Source organism: Phocoena sinus, chromosome 11 (genome assembly GCF_008692025.1).
Source record: "Phocoena sinus isolate mPhoSin1 chromosome 11, mPhoSin1.pri, whole genome shotgun sequence".
Lineage (NCBI taxonomy): Eukaryota > Metazoa > Chordata > Mammalia > Artiodactyla > Phocoenidae > Phocoena > Phocoena sinus.
In genome coordinates, this window is record NC_045773.1 from 32,036,629 (window position 1) to 32,052,346 (window position 15,718).

General features: G+C 34.5%; 2 protein-coding genes across 4 annotated transcripts in view; one reads left to right on the plus strand and one right to left on the minus strand.

The window, feature by feature from the left end:
• Window positions 1–15,718, minus strand: part of APPL1 (adaptor protein, phosphotyrosine interacting with PH domain and leucine zipper 1) — a 31,763-nt gene that overhangs the window by 4,256 nt on the left and 11,789 nt on the right. Inside the window, exons 7-21 of one of the 3 annotated variants that reach the window (XM_032648581.1) lie at window positions 15,302–15,360; window positions 13,350–13,496; window positions 12,367–12,449; window positions 11,478–11,636; window positions 10,594–10,782; window positions 9,064–9,106; window positions 7,811–7,867; window positions 5,349–5,440; window positions 4,761–4,943; window positions 2,962–3,014; window positions 2,186–2,360; window positions 2,049–2,085; window positions 1,255–1,401; window positions 634–684; window positions 245–334 (exon numbers count right to left, since the gene is read on the minus strand). In XM_032648581.1, coding sequence (XP_032504472.1) covers window positions 245–334; window positions 634–684; window positions 1,255–1,401; window positions 2,049–2,085; window positions 2,186–2,360; window positions 2,962–3,014; window positions 4,761–4,943; window positions 5,349–5,440; window positions 7,811–7,867; window positions 9,064–9,106; window positions 10,594–10,782; window positions 11,478–11,636; window positions 12,367–12,449; window positions 13,350–13,496; window positions 15,302–15,360 — 1,565 coding nt within the window. Of the gene's footprint in view, window positions 1–244; window positions 356–633; window positions 685–1,254; window positions 1,402–2,048; window positions 2,086–2,185; window positions 2,361–2,961; window positions 3,015–4,760; window positions 4,944–5,348; window positions 5,441–7,810; window positions 7,868–9,063; window positions 9,107–10,593; window positions 10,783–11,477; window positions 11,637–12,366; window positions 12,450–13,349; window positions 13,497–15,301; window positions 15,361–15,718 lie in introns of all 3 variants that reach the window. The other 2 variants (XM_032648580.1, XM_032648582.1) reach the window with 2 other exon arrangements.
• The window catches only part of HESX1 (HESX homeobox 1), a 38,461-nt gene continuing 35,845 nt past the window's right edge, over window positions 13,103–15,718 (plus strand). Inside the window, exon 1 of the mRNA XM_032648584.1 lies at window positions 13,103–13,120. The gene's annotated coding sequence lies outside the window, so the exon portion shown is untranslated. The remainder of the gene's footprint in view (window positions 13,121–15,718) is intronic.

The following is a 15,718-nucleotide window of genomic DNA, read 5'->3' on the forward strand; positions in this document are numbered from 1 at the left end:
AAGGGACCCGGTTCAATCCCTGGTTGGGGAACTAAGATCCCACAAGCCGTGCAGCACAGCCAAGAAGACAGATGTCATCCTTTTCTACTATGCTATGAATCATCTGGTTATGTATGAAGTGGCTGAGCAAGTAGAAACAGACCTTCACTTGAAAATTCCAATATGAAAGTCACAGTGCTGAATTAAGGAAACTTCATAAACATCATATCTAGTCAGAGAAGATCTAGACATTAGGACTGCATACCTTTTCAATTTGTTTTTGTTTACTGAGTTCTTTCTGTTGCTTCTCTTTTACTCTCTCTATTTCTTTTTGTTTTTCTGATGCCCTGCGATCCTGAAGACCAGATGAATACAACTAATGAATTAAATATGAAATAACTTTAAATTTTAACTTGTCAATTAATATTACCTTTGTAACCTTTTCAAATTATTATTTGCATTTATATGAGAAAGCACACCAAAAATTTACATTCTAATGTTAGCCATTTATCCAAATTCTAAATGCTATGTATCAGCAATAGCATCTATTGTTAACCTTGCATAGCAAAATCATTTTTATTTACTTGCTAATATGAAAGATCTTATATTACTTTAGTTAACATTCTTGGATAATTAAGTGTCTTGGATTCTTACCAGTTCTGCATGCAAAGCTATCTGTTTTGCCAGTCCAACAGAATCACAAATCTAAAGGGGGAACAAGTAAGAAAAACTCAGGCAGTTCTTATACATCAAGTATCCAAATGGCTGATGTAACTAGTTTTATAACTCATTTTAATACACTGCTTCAAACAAAAGCTGATTTAAGAATGTTCCAGTCCCAAAACCAATCCTTTGTGTATTTTCTTCAGAGTCTGTGAGCTCCCACTGCTGGCTCTCATCTCTTTCACATACCCCACTTCTTGTTATCTCAGATTCATTACTGAGATGGTAAAGTTGCAAAGAAGAAAGCAAGCAGCTGCTGCTGCTACTCTAAGATGAAGACATTTGGAAATGGCTGATTATGGGAATATTTTGCATTCCCAGGATAAGTTAACAAAGCCATAAGATTGCAACAGCTATCAATGGCCAGGAAGATACAGGTTTGTGGAGTCAGATGGCCCAACCTATCAGCTCAGCTCTCCTCAAAACAAGAGGCTTTGGTCAAGCAACTCAGTTGGACTAGGCAAAGTTTGGGAGTTTTTCTCCAGAAATCTTAGTAAGAACTTTGACTATGACATGTATTTCACAACAAACACATTTTGAAAAGCCACATACCTTTTCACCCTCATTGTTTGATTCAAATATATAGCAGACTGATGACAGATTACTTTCACTTCTCCCTCCTGATGTCCGAAGAACAAATCCAAAAAGTCTCTTATTTTCCTGGTGTGTAGCATACAAAACTACACTGGGTAATGGAAACTGCCACAGAAAACATCAGAAGCAAACATGAAATTTTTCAAACCATTAAAACAGCCCTCTTATATATGACAAACTCATGTACTAAGTTGTTTAATATCCTAAATAGAACATTAGAGTCAATTGTTTTTCTTAACCGAATGGTAATCCAAGAACAAACAATGTCATATTTGGTTTGGATTGTCAGGAAATTAAAAGGTTGTTGAATACTGAATTTGTTTTATTAGTCATTAACACATTTTACAAATTCAAATTCAGTAACAAAAATGGTCTATATTATTAAATGATTAAATAGAAGCACATGCCTGCAGCTATTTCAAAACAGATAATTATAAAACAAACCCAATCATGTTGGCCTTTTAATCCCTTAATTTACTTTTTAGTTTCTTTAGTGTATGATATATGCTTCCTAACTGAGGGCTAAATATAAATACTAAGTATCACACCAGATTGCATTGATTCTTTAAATTACATGGAATGTTACAACTTTTTTGTAGAGATAGCCATAGACTCAATTATAACACCCTAAAGACCAATCATAATTCATGCTACCATATCTGAATATACAGAATCAGGATTATTATAAAGATGTAAGATGTGTATATGTACAAAGAGACTTAACATAAAGCTTTAAACATTGCAGAACTCACCATGAGCCTTGTAACTTGTGTCTGTGGATCAATTAACCTATAATAATAATTAAAAATTTGGGAGACAAATTTTAATTAGGCTAAAGTTATGGAAACATTTTTTCCTACAGTTTTTTGAGGGACAGGTTACTACTTACTTTAAACAATCACAAGAGACTAATAAATGTGATTCTGTCATACGAAAGATGTTGTGGATGGCCCGGGCAGCTAAGATTTGGCGCATTGTTTCATAAACAACATCTGGATTGTCATCTGATTTCACCTCCATAGAACCAAGGAATCGGACAATAAACAACTGATGAAGAATAGAATCTACAACAAAACAAGGTACATTATGTATTTTTAAATCCCAAATTTCTTTTCCTAAGGAATAAAATACACTGCTTTCTTTAGGTTTTCCAATGAAAAATTCAACACAGCAGAAGCATTTAGAAATAACTCCTAACTACAGTGTTCATCTTATAGAAAAATTAAGATCTCAAACTCAAAGAGCAAAAGGTTATGCTTTGGCAATTGGTACTTCTGAGTTAAAAAGAATTCCTTTTACTATGCTTACAGCTTTTCTGTAAGTCTGAAATTATATCAAAGTAAATAGCTATGGGAAAAAGAAAAAAAAAGTTATGCTCCAAAACCAGAAGAAAACAGCTGTTAGGAAAAGGTCAAAGGATATCTTATGGAATGAAAATTTGACTATGAGGTCAAAAGTATCATAATCTATAATTTTGTGTGAATAATGAAATCTTAAGTTTGATAAAGTTCTGTTATTTAAGTGTACTATGAGTGAAAAGAGAAAACTGTGAAGTACAGATACCATTAAAACAGCATACAGCAAAACAAATGTAAACATCAAATTCTTCACACAGTTTACTGCTCTGAGAATTTCTAAAATATAAGAATACTACACTTGTTTTACCTTCAGTTTCAGATTTTGTACCTCCTCCAGATTCTCCAAATGGATTTGTACGCCTGAAAAGTATTTTAAAAAATTATGAACCAGAGGTCAGTTACCATGAGCCACATGGAAGGAATCTCAATCATTGAACCCAGGGTTAAAAACTAAAAGTCACAAAACCTTGTACACACATTTTAAAAAAGCTCCAAAATACCCCTTCCTGTTAAGGAACACTACTGATGACCAACTAACTTGTGATGAAGGCCTCTGCCCTCACACTAAGTTAATAGGCTGAACTCAAAGTTGCTATATTTAGAAGATGTGGACAGATTGCATGTTTAGCCATAAACACACAAAAATCAACATTATAATAAAACATGTTGCAAAAGTTCTTGAATTTAAATAAAGTAGGACAGAGGAATGGCTAATTTAGCTTCAACTTTAGGTACATGAGAAAAATGCCAGGAATTTCCTTGGATTGTAAAAAACCTTTTTTTAGGTCCTCTAAGTACATGTCGCAAGTTAACTAAGATAATTTGAACATTTTCTAGTTTTAAACCTGTATTTCTCAAGACATACGTAACAGAATGCAAGAAGAAAAGCTAACTAGAGATGGAAGCTACCTCCCTCCTTAGTGTGCATGGCTCATGACACACCCACAACGAAGGAAGAAAAGTACAATCTAAAGTAGGTTTTATAGACAAACAGAGAGCTAAGTGGTTCTAAAATAACACTGGCTTTAAGATAACATGAAATTGATCTCCCTAATACATGTCTGACCTATCATATCAAATGCTAAGTATATTTCTGTGATCAAGAGTAAATTATCTTTTCTTGGTCACAGCCAGGTATATCCAAATTACTACATTATCAGTTTATTAGGTGCCCCACCTACTTAATAAATGATTTGCCTTAAGCCACGTTTCCTTCATCCATAGCCAAAGAAAAATTTTAACTGCTTTGACAAGGATTTCTCATTATATAAACAAAAGATAATTCATTAATAATTCATAGCATGACAATGTTTTAGTTCCTTCCTGGAGATTTCTTATTCTGACACAAGATAACTTTTTTTTTTTTTTTAGTTGCGGCATGCGGGTTTCTTAGTTGCATCATGTGGACTTCTTAGTTGTGGCATGCATGCGGGATCTAGTTCCCCAAACAGGGATCGAAGCCAGGCCCCCTGCATTGGAAGCACAGAGTCCTACCCACTGGACCACTAGGGAAGTCCCCTAGATAACGTTTTCTAATGAACCTGTAGCACATGTATGACTCTCAAGAATTTAAAAAATATTGTCATGCTTCCCTGGTGGCGCAGTGGTTGAGAGTCCGCCTGCCGATGCAGGGGACACGGGTTCGTGCCCCGGTCCGGGAGGATCCCGCGTGCCGCGGGGCGGCTGGGCCCGTGAGCCATGGCCGCTGGGCCTGCGCGTCCGGAGCCTGTGCTCCGCAACGGAAGAGGCCACAGCATTGAGAGGCCCGCGTAACGCAAAAAAAAAAAAAAAAAAAAAAATATTGTCATGATGTAAAAATAGGACTGTCAACTTTCTTCTGTAATTTTAAGAGTAAATACCTTAGAAGTAGATCTGATAAACAATTCAGAATTGAGTATTTTTAAAACTAAATTATCTTAACTCATTTAACTGAGGCAAAAAACAGAGAAAAGCCTGCATGATTCTTCTTCAACTATCAAAATTCTGTTAGGTAATTAAACAAAGAAAGTAAAACATAGCTGATGCACAAGGTATATGAGAGATGGCTCTCAACTGTAGAAATTGGCTCATAAGCCTTACAGCCCTACAGACCTTCCTATTACCCACCTGCCTCCCTGGCCAGAGGCTTTTGCCTGGCCAGGCTGATCTTCACACACAGGAGAAATGATGTCAAACTGTATTGGGGTGTCTGGAGCAACGAGAGAATCTAGAGAGAGGGCAGCCAAATTTGTGGACTCAGATCCTATGGATCCTGAACTGCTGGTTCGAGCTGTCAGTGGCCAAGATTGTCTAAGCACAGAAGAAAACAAGAAGGCATTGCATTTAGTTTTCTCTTTTGGAAATTAAACACTTAAACTATGAGAAAAGAAAATACAATTTTATAAGTCGATGAGAACAAATTTTAATAAACACAATCCCAAATCACAGCTACTTTGTCAAAAGACTTTATCAAAAGACTTTTTCTTTCCAATTACTAAACTCAGAAACGTAAATCACTTTAACCTAGAGATAAACACAAGGGAAATTTGGAATCATCATTTATTTAGCACTCTTGCTGGTAAATTTACTGATTTGAAATACATTTTCTAGAACTATTTCGTACTAATGTAACTAGCACTGCTAAAATCAAAGTGTTTGCTAACACTTTCAATAGCCCATATAGTTCTTTAAAGAGCCCAGAGACTGGTAACTCACCCTGCTGGCCGCAGGCTCTCGTGCCTCTGCTGGAAAGACGGGGAAGGAGTGACAGCTTCCAAAGCTGACTGATTTACCCGTGCAGCAGTTTCCTATTTTTTTTTAAAAAAGGATGAATTAGTAAAGCAAGAAAACCAAAAGTTTAAATATAACTCGCTGAACTGTCAGAATGTCCCTGAGTTACACTTAAAATGTAAATTGAAGTTACTAAAGTTGTTCCACATTCTCTTGTCTTAGAATTAAGACACATAATTAACTTCACAACATTATAACTTAAGTTTCCTCTTACTTCCTGTAAATCTAGGGGGAAAATCTGATTTTTTTCTACGAATATACATAATAGGAAATATTTTTTCTTTAAATTTTAACTATCAAATTTTTTTTAGATTAAGGTTTGTATTGCTAGCGCCTAGTACAGTGCCTAGCATATGGGCACTCAAATTTGCTAAATAAAGAAATTTAAAAGGAGTAGGAAACAGTCACAAAATATTAAAGTATTTTATAACCATGATCCTGAAGTTTTCATGATTTTCCGGAATGTATTTATGCTCAGTAATATCTGTGTATTTATTAATAAAGTTATCATGGATATTTTCAGCCAAATTTGAAAAAAGCTTTCCATAAGAAATATTTTAAAACTTATTAAATAATTTAAAACATTATTTAAAACACAAGCTAAATAAAATAGCATGTACATTAGAAAAAATAATCACAAAACATTTTTGCACTTCTGTGTCTTAGCAAAAGTATAAAGACAATGCCACAAATTGATCAAAATTTCCTCTCATTAATATAAATAAAATAATTCTGGATAATCTGGAAAATATTAAAACTCTGACTTCTGATAATTGGCAGGAGAGTACAGTAAGCCTGACTTATTCAAATCCAAACACTATATTCCCTTTGTATTCCTTAGGTATTAACAAGTCATCTAATTTGCATTTTAATTTTTTGTTATTCCCAAGTGACATAACAGAAAGAAAAAGCAAGTTTGGCAGGAGATCAAGTTACTAAAAGCAGAAGACTTCTCTACAGTTAGCACTGATATTCTTAGATTAAACTCATTAGATCATTATAAAACTAACAGAAATAACTAATATTTTTCAGGTCATGAGATTTTGCTTCTTTAGTTCAAAACTTTTTTCCTAGGCATCCAAATCATATGTGTCTTGGATGGCACCTCAAAACCATTATGGTAAAAACAGAACTCTTCTTTTCCAAATTGTTCTTCCCTTCATTTGGGCTTAAAACGTGGAAGTCATCTTTATCTCCTTCATCCTTTATGTTGGTCGGTTTCTTCATCCTTTACATCCGTCAGTTACTAACTAGTCCAGCCAATTTCTTTTTACCTGTTTCTATGATTCATTCTTCTCTCTTCCCTCAGGTTACCACCATGTTCAGACCCTCAATTTGTGCCTAAACTATAATGGCCTCCTACATGTCCCCCAACAGTCCTGTCTAATTAACTGCTACACCAACAACAGTTTAAGACTTAGAAGGGTAGGGCTTCCTAGAGAAATTAGCCCCGATCTGCCTCAACTGAAACCGTAACCCCCACCCCCAGCCTCCCATCAGCCCCAAACAGCCCTGGGAGGCAGCCGGGTTCACAGCCTAGCAGGGCCTACCAAGACTGGCAGAGGTCAGATGGCTCCTCTCTTAAACCAAGTCTTTTCCCAGCTACACTGCAGTTAGGACTCACTGGTCCTTCCAGAGTTCTCTGCACCCCGGGTTCTGCCTGCATGTTTGGACTGCATCTACAACTCTGTCTACACTGCTGAGTTCATGTGATTTGATACCCACTACTCAAAGCATAACTGGCAAAACTTGAGAGTTCAGGCTGCCTCACCCCAGACCTACTGAAACGTAATATGCATTTTAACAAGGTCCCCAGGTGATTTGTATGCACATTTCAGTTTTCTATTATTCTCCAACAAGACCCTTCAATTCTAATTATACAACTAATTTCACAAACTTCCTCAAAATCTGGACAAATCCTACCTAGCTCAGGTTTCTGCCATCTCCACAGAGTTTTCTCTAAAACTAAAATCCATACTGATCTTAATATTATGAAATCTTAAGCTTTCAGTCATCACCATACACTTTCAATTTATATGAAATGTTACTTAAAGTTTTAGTTTTTTCTTCCCACATACATAAGCTCCTGGAGGGCAGAGGCCATGGCCTATTTTTCTTCTATATCCCCTTTTTCCATGGTGCTCAACATGGTGCTAAACACAAGGTTGATGTCTACTTACATTTGTTGGTTGACTGATTTCAGTACGTTCTGAAATAATTTACTGTTCTAGGAAGACCAGATACTCATTCTATTCATGATATGTGAAAGCTGCCCATTCAAGGGCAAATTAAAAGATTACAGAACTTGAGAAAATACAATAAAAGCCATATAAGCCACAGAATTATTCAATTTTGCCATATCTGGATACATAAAATAAAAATATTACCTCTGGGTTTTCACTTAAATATATCTGTTTAGATATGTTATTTATTGTACAGATCCACTGCAAGAGGGAAAATAGAAAAATACGATTAATATTTTTTTCTACAATGCTTCCCTTCTAAAAGAGAATGTTTAATATTTAACTGACAGAAGTTTCACTAGAAGAAATAACATATAATCTTTCTTATGAGATAAATACCTTCCTATATACAAAAGCATATATATGTACAACATATGAAGGTATAACAGAACACTGAACAGATTTGTTATTTTTAAATCCCAGATTTATTTCATACAAGGAAATAAAAAATATAGCTATCATGTTAAACTGTAATTTGATAGTCTATATTTATCTTTTTATATCACACCCCCCTCTAATCTCCACCAAATAAGACAGTCTGGACTCAGATACCATGATTAATACCAATGTAAAAAAAGTTAAGAGCTAAATATATTCCTTGTGAACGTATTTTACATACTTCCCTTTCAGGTTTATAAATAACACAGAAAACACTCTCTGCCCCACATCCTCTGCTTCACTCTCAAGTATTCCAGTGCCTGAGGAGCCTTACAAAGCTAACCTAATATTTTGTTTGGTAAACCCTGCAAAGAACAGCCATATGTCTGTATTCCTCAGAGACCAGAAGCACGTTTTAATACCTACTCTTTTCCATAAGAAGTAAATAAAAGTTGATCTCTACATAATTTCTAAACTTGTCTTTTACCAGCACAATTATATAATAACAACTTACCTTCCATATTTGGTGAACGACAAGTAAAAATGGAGCCAAAAACAAAAGACTCACGAGGAAGAACAAACACTCCCAAATTTTTGTTTTTCTGTCTTTCATTTCCCCAAGGTTTTAAGCTTTAGTTGCTTCCTGCCATGCTACATCTGCCACTATGTTCTTAATGCAGCAAATACTGTCTCAGAGAGTTGGTAAGAGAAGGGAGTAGATTAAACTCGCCTCATGATACTAACAGCCTGCCAGAAAGCAGCAGTCACAAGGTCATCTCTGAATTTGAGCTTTTAAAAAGACAGCAAGAAATGATCTCTAAGGTCTCTCCTTATAGGTCCAGTTGTAAAATTCCATGTGAAACTTAAGAATGTTGCTTGAGGACAATAGACTTTTTTGAAAAAAAGATTTGTAATTAACTAGGATTTTCCAAATTTCTATAATGAACACATCAATATGTTTTGTCATCAGAAAAATATCTTAAGATGATGCTGAAGAAATTAAGTAGATAAAACTTTACCTCTTCATGGTCTTTTTTACTCTCTGCTTGCAAAATTGAAGACCTGAAAAAAAAGGAGAAAAAGTTTGACAGTCAACTTTTTTCTAAAGTACTTTTAACATGAGTGAGAAATTTTTATCTTTAAAGATACACATCAGTATGAAACAAAGAGAAAACACATAACCAACCAGTATCTTAAGGAAAGGAGACTATCAGAGGTATCAGGACTCAGATTTTAACAACTCTTGACTTTGTCTATCTATGCCAAGATGTACCAAAAAAGAAATGTGCTGGTTTTCAGAAGGCAGCCTATAACAAAGGTACATTGACACTAAGACAATGCATTTCAACTTTCTGACACTTACCATATATATTTCAAACATAAATCAGTGGTCCTAATAGAAAATACTAATTTTACTTCATTATTTATTATTTTTCCTTGAATATGGTTAAGTAAAACTTTTCAACATATTAATCACTAACATAGGGATATGTAGCTTTTCTATAGATGTTAATATTTTAAGCGTTAGAAAAAATTTTTTTTCACTAATTTTGAATCACACCAGGAATGTGAAATGGGAAATCATGTTAAGCATTATAGCAAAACACTGGAAATACAAAAATGTAAATACATCCAGTAACGTTAACAGTTTGGTAATTTTGACAAATGAACAAAGGGACTCCCAACATCCAGTGTGATAAATGACACACAGTAATTGACATTCATTGTTTGTTTATAGAAGGAATATGAAATAAACATTCAGTATTTCCTCAGCTATTTAAAAAATGTACTTAGAATAAAAAATAAAAACTGTAAGGCAGTGACCAAAAAGTTAATTATTGCTTCTGGTTAATGAGATTATAGCTTTTTTTCATACATCTTTTTGTATTGTTCTGTGCTTCTCAAAAATTTGTTTTAAAAGCTGCTCTATGGGATTCTTGTTTAATGCAAAGGTAATAGAAGTTTAAAAAATGGCACGTAAACATTAATGGCCTAAATAATTAATTTGATCAGAAATATGTGATTAACATTTAAAAATATTATTATTAGCACCTACTACATGCTAGGCACATTACATGTGTTAGATTTCTATTCTACATAACAATTCACAAAATAGAAATGAAGGACCCCACCACCTCCATTTTACATGTAGAAAAATGAAGCTCAGAGAGGTCAGGTAACTTGTCTAACACTGCAAAGTAGGTAGTGGATCCAGAATTTGAACTTTCTGACCCCAAGTTTGGAGCTCTTTCCATTAGCTTGTGCTACCTTCCCCATACCATGCTGGATTTTCAGTGACCAGTCTCTTAACATGAAATCCCAGGTGTTTACCACATAAACTTGCTTTGACAACCTCAAAATATTAAGACATCATTTATCTAAGTCAAAAAGGAAAATTCAACTAATTTCTACAAGATTAAAAAGAAAATTATCTTAATACATAATAATTTTAACATATGTGTACAACGTCCAAGTGAAAAGGAATTATCCTACATTTCAGTAGTTTAAAATATGACAGATTTTTTTTAATAGTAGGGAAAAATACTAACTTTTTGCCATCAAAAGAAGTGATCTGAAAACAGTATCGCCTGTCTTCACAGTCCACAGCCATTACTGAACAGTTGTCTATGTCCATGGCCAGGCCTCCTGCTACGTCCCCACGGGCCTGACTCATTAGGTTTCCACCCTGTGTGAAGTAAAACTGTCTGTCCCAGGTAGATGACACCAAGCCTGTTTTACTAAATGAAGAAAGTACATTCACTCTTTAATAACAACACACCTAAAATCCCACCATCAGCCAGACACAAGATAAAGGTAAAGCACATCACAAAGAACCACCTTGCAAAAAGGCACCAAGGTGCGTAGAAAATATAAACATCAGGTTTTCAGTCTCTAAAATAAATTCACATAAACTGACCCACTTGTGTGATTCTGCATGTATATATTTCCAAAACAAGGCTGGAAATGATCAAATTACAGCTGTTATGATGCTCCATAAAATACAGTCCAACTGTATTTCAAGGGAATAAATTCAAAACAAAAGAATTTATTTTACTGCTAGAGTTAACTTGCTTTATCCTATCTTCAGGTAAAAACTAAAATTTGACTTGATGGTGTAATTACATATATTTTAAAGTATGATAATGATATTTAATAGCATTCACATGTTATGCTAGATTTATTTAAACTCAAATTGGTTTCACTTTTTAAAATAATTCTAAATCATTTGATAAATATCTAAATAGAATTTTACTTTTGAAAATTATTCATGTACCTCATCTGTCAAAAAGTTGGCATAAATACTAATAGTGGTATTAGTAAAAAGTTTCAACATTTAGTAAAATCAGAACAGTTTGGAGATATCATTTATTATATTCACTTGCTATTACCTTAATTGATACACAATATACGAAAATAACAATAGTTTTCTTACTTCCTAGCATTAAGGTATCCAGCCTTTCGGGTTAAGTTTCGATTAACAGGAAATTTTGTGGGATCTGGGTCAGGCACATACAAGGGGTCACTGGCTACTTCCAAATCCTCTATTGTCTGCTGCATGGTCTCTACATCACTGTCCATTTCCCTGCGAACACTAACAGAGGGAACAGATTATTTACTACCAACTACAACAGACAAAGAACTCCTTACCAATCTTATTTATCTGTATATTTGTTCTGTATATATTTTCCTAAAGAGAACAGCAGTGGCATGGGTGGTTAAAGTGGCGTGTTATAAAGCAGCTTTACATTTTATTTGAAACTTAGATATTTGGTAACAATACCAAATTCCAAAACTAATGAAGCCACACTGAATGACTCATACTCTGGAGGAATTTTCAAACTGCTCTGCCCTGTGCGTTTAAAACAATCATTTTCATCTCCCTCCATATCGCAGATTAACCACATCACTGCTCAGACTTCGAACCTGATTAGACCTACTTTCTCTGTCTCTTTAATCTCTCATGGTTTGCAAAGCAAGATTCATTTAGTACTCTCCCATCCATCCCCTACAATTCAGATAACTGTGAAGATAATTCACTTATGGATAATTATTATGTGTCTGTTGTATTCAGACATAAAACCTAGTTACAATCAATAAAATACCATCAGATTTGACACTGTTATGAAATTCAGAGTTCAAATTCTGTGGAAAAGATGGTGAGAAAACCAAGAAGCATCCACGAGCCACTCGAGAAACACTCTCACGGCAGGGAAAATCGCCCCTCAGAAATTAAGTGGTAAATATTTTTAGATTATGGTATTTAGCTGTTAACTTATCATTCTTATAACTTCATTTTCAATTTTAAGGAAGAAAATACTTACTTCTGTACACTTGTTCCAATATTAGTTAAGAATTCTTCCAGTTGGTCATTGAGATTTTCAGAACCCATCTTAAAGAAACTTATCTGGGGCAAGAGGGTGTGGGAATGGGAGGTTGAACAACAGAAACACATACACACAAAATACTTAGAGTGAATCATATAAACAATCACCAAGATACATAGTTAAGTAAAAAACAAAGGATTATTTCCATCTGTGTAAAAATAGGTTGTAGTTTACAATGATTTCTACTGGGCATAGAGCCACTGAAGAAACTACACTTAAATTTCACTGTGCATCATCTTATATATTAACACATGCATATAGTAAGCAAGTTTTTAAAATTGGAAAATATATTTTAAAATATTTCAAGTAAGTCATATGGATAAACTATTTCATGTTTACTACAAAGATAAGTTTTATATCTGAGGAATAATAAGTACTCATATTCAAAGGAATATTCAAATTTCTTTAAACTCTTGCTTTTAGGGGACTGCTATTTCATCTTATGTTACCCAAATTTAATTTTCTAGCCTCCTTCCTGATGTACAACTCTTGGAATACTTTGGAGTTCATCCATTAATTTTAACTCGGGAAGTATGCCAGGAACATGAGACAAGCTCAAACATGTCCATTCTCTTTCAGATCTATTATGAAGCAAGAGTGAGTGGAAGCTTGAGCAACAGGAGTAGCTTTGGAATTCATTTATCTTTCTGTTCCCTGTCCCCAGCTGTGATAGGCAAGGTCTAAATACAAGGTAAGTGGTTTCATCTACCCTAAAATATTTGAAATCTTCATTTGCTAGGAAAACCCTTCTCCCTAACTTCCTTAAAACAGCACTCTGACATTTTAAAGAATGCTTTAAAATCACAGACACAAATGAGTATTTGACCTTAGTTTGTAATATCCTTACATTTAACATAAAAATCAAACTTAATATAAAGTTCTTAAGACAGTTATAATCCAGAACATAGTACAATATTCACCTGAGCTTGCATGTACCCAAGTAGAGGTTCTAACAATGCTATTTTCTTTTTGTATTGAAGAGTATTTAATGCACAAAAATAATGCATCATGGTCTGGTGTTGTTTTTTTCTGGAAGTGTAGACATCTTCTGTTACTTCATACTTCACCTTTGAGTGAAAGATTAAAAATACTATTATTTATTTAATTTTGAATTATCTTTAGTAGTGGCTGAGGGGAAGAGACTACCCAAGGAAAAAGGTGCATCACCAGCAATTGTACATAGCTGTCTTAATTTCTGAGATAGAAATCCTGCAGAATATTGGCTAAGATAGTTTTCCTGTTTTACTACCAACCACTTTATTTTTTAAAATGCACATTAAAAGCAGCATTCTACACATAGCTATGAACTATAGTAACTATAGTAGCTATAGTAACTAAACTAAGCATGGCAGATAAGGTCTACCACATGGAGGAAAAGCAGACAACAGTCTGGTATTAGCTTAGTCATTAATCTTTGACCTTTTTCAGTTCACAGCATACCACTTGCCTCCTAGTTCTCTAGTTCTCTCCCTACTGCTCCTCTTTTCTTGTACTTGTTTTCCTTCACCCACACTTAAACTATGTCCCTTGAGTTCTTGTATTCAGACAACAAATATTTATTGAGCACCTGTTACGTAACATACATTGTCTCTTCTCTTTTCCTGTTTTTCCTGCTTAAGGTACTTAAAGTGTAACCTTTCCCAACTTACCAATCAAAGATATACTGTCCTCTCTCTGCTCTCCCAGCATTTTGTTAAGACTTCTTTACTGCACTTAACTCAGTGTTAATTCATGTGTTCTCTTCATCCTTGTATTCTGGCAGCTGCTCTAGTCACATGCCTTCATACAGGAAGCCTTTGATAGATGTGGATTATCCACTCCTTGAGGGCAGAGGTGGAGCCTACTCACATTGTTCCCCCATAGTACCCAACATGTAGTAGGTGCTCAATAAATTTTTCAAATAAATTGAATTAGTGGAAGAATGTATTTAAAAATACCTGGAACAGCCAGAAGCAATGTAAAAACAAAGTTCATACTTAGAGCCTTAACTGCTTCTCTATGGCAAAGTAACAAAGTAATGTAGATCTAAAAATGTATGTATTTTATAAATATTTGCACCATCAAGTAATCAGTGAAAGCAGATCTTTGTACTGAATTTGTGAGAGAAACATTCCCTTTTTGGATCACAGTGGCTGTTGCATAGTAATCATACCCAGCTGTGGATTCCCAGAGTGGTCACTGTGTCCCTACCAGCAGCCGCAGCCAAGGCTGCAGACGCCAATTCCTGGGCACAGAGACCACCTCACTCACAAGCATCTAGAGGAGGCCTACTCTGATCAAGCCTTGGACTAGGCACTGAGAGAGAAATGATCTTAAGGAGCATCTAGATGAACTTGTTAATACTCTGTTCTTTGTTCTTTACTCAAATGCATTTCTCCTCAAATGTAGTATAATATTTCTGAATTTCACTCCTTGAAGAAGCATAAAATATATATATATATATATATTCCCTGTAAATGAGGGGGTCTTCAAAACAGAATTTCATTCAATTATGTATGTAACAATTCAACTTTTTAACCACTGTATATCAGAACACACTTTTGAATACATACATAAAACAAATGCAGTGTTATCAAAATACAAAGCAAAAGGAGGCAATGTTACACCTGGGCATCAATTACATTTTTGGAATAGTTATGTTTACTTATAAAACTCTATCAACAGAAAAGTATTTTGTTTAAAAAGACAATTATTAATTGTCTGATAATTAACAATTAACAGAAAGGCTTTGAAATAACTAGAAGGAAAGAATAAGGGCAATACAGCAAAGCATACAAAGCAACTGCTGGCTACCATTTTTAAACTGGAAAAAGGAGACCACCTAATGAAACAGTTGTTAATTGTGATACTGAAGGAGTAATATGTATCACACCTTGTCGTTTTCTCTTTTTTTTGACAATCTGCTGTATCTGTTAATTGCAGCATCATGATCTGGAAAACAGAAATGACTATTAACAAAAATACAACAGTACTTTGCAAAACCTTTAAGTGCTTTAACGGTTTTCACATGTGCATCTTTCAACAAAAATAAGAATTCCCTACTATGTGATCACTCCACCCAAATGTTCCCCACAGCCAAATTTCCCCCTAAAGTATGTTTCTGTTTATTAAATTGGTAAAAACATTTAATTCCAAGGAAACAGTAGTCCACTAAAAGTTTCTTGAAGTATTTTTTAGTACAGAAATAGCAAATGCTCATTAAAGAAAATATGGAATAGACAGGAAAATAAGGAAGGGAAAATATACCACCTTCTTAGGTATTACGAAGATAACAAACCACAAGATTTAA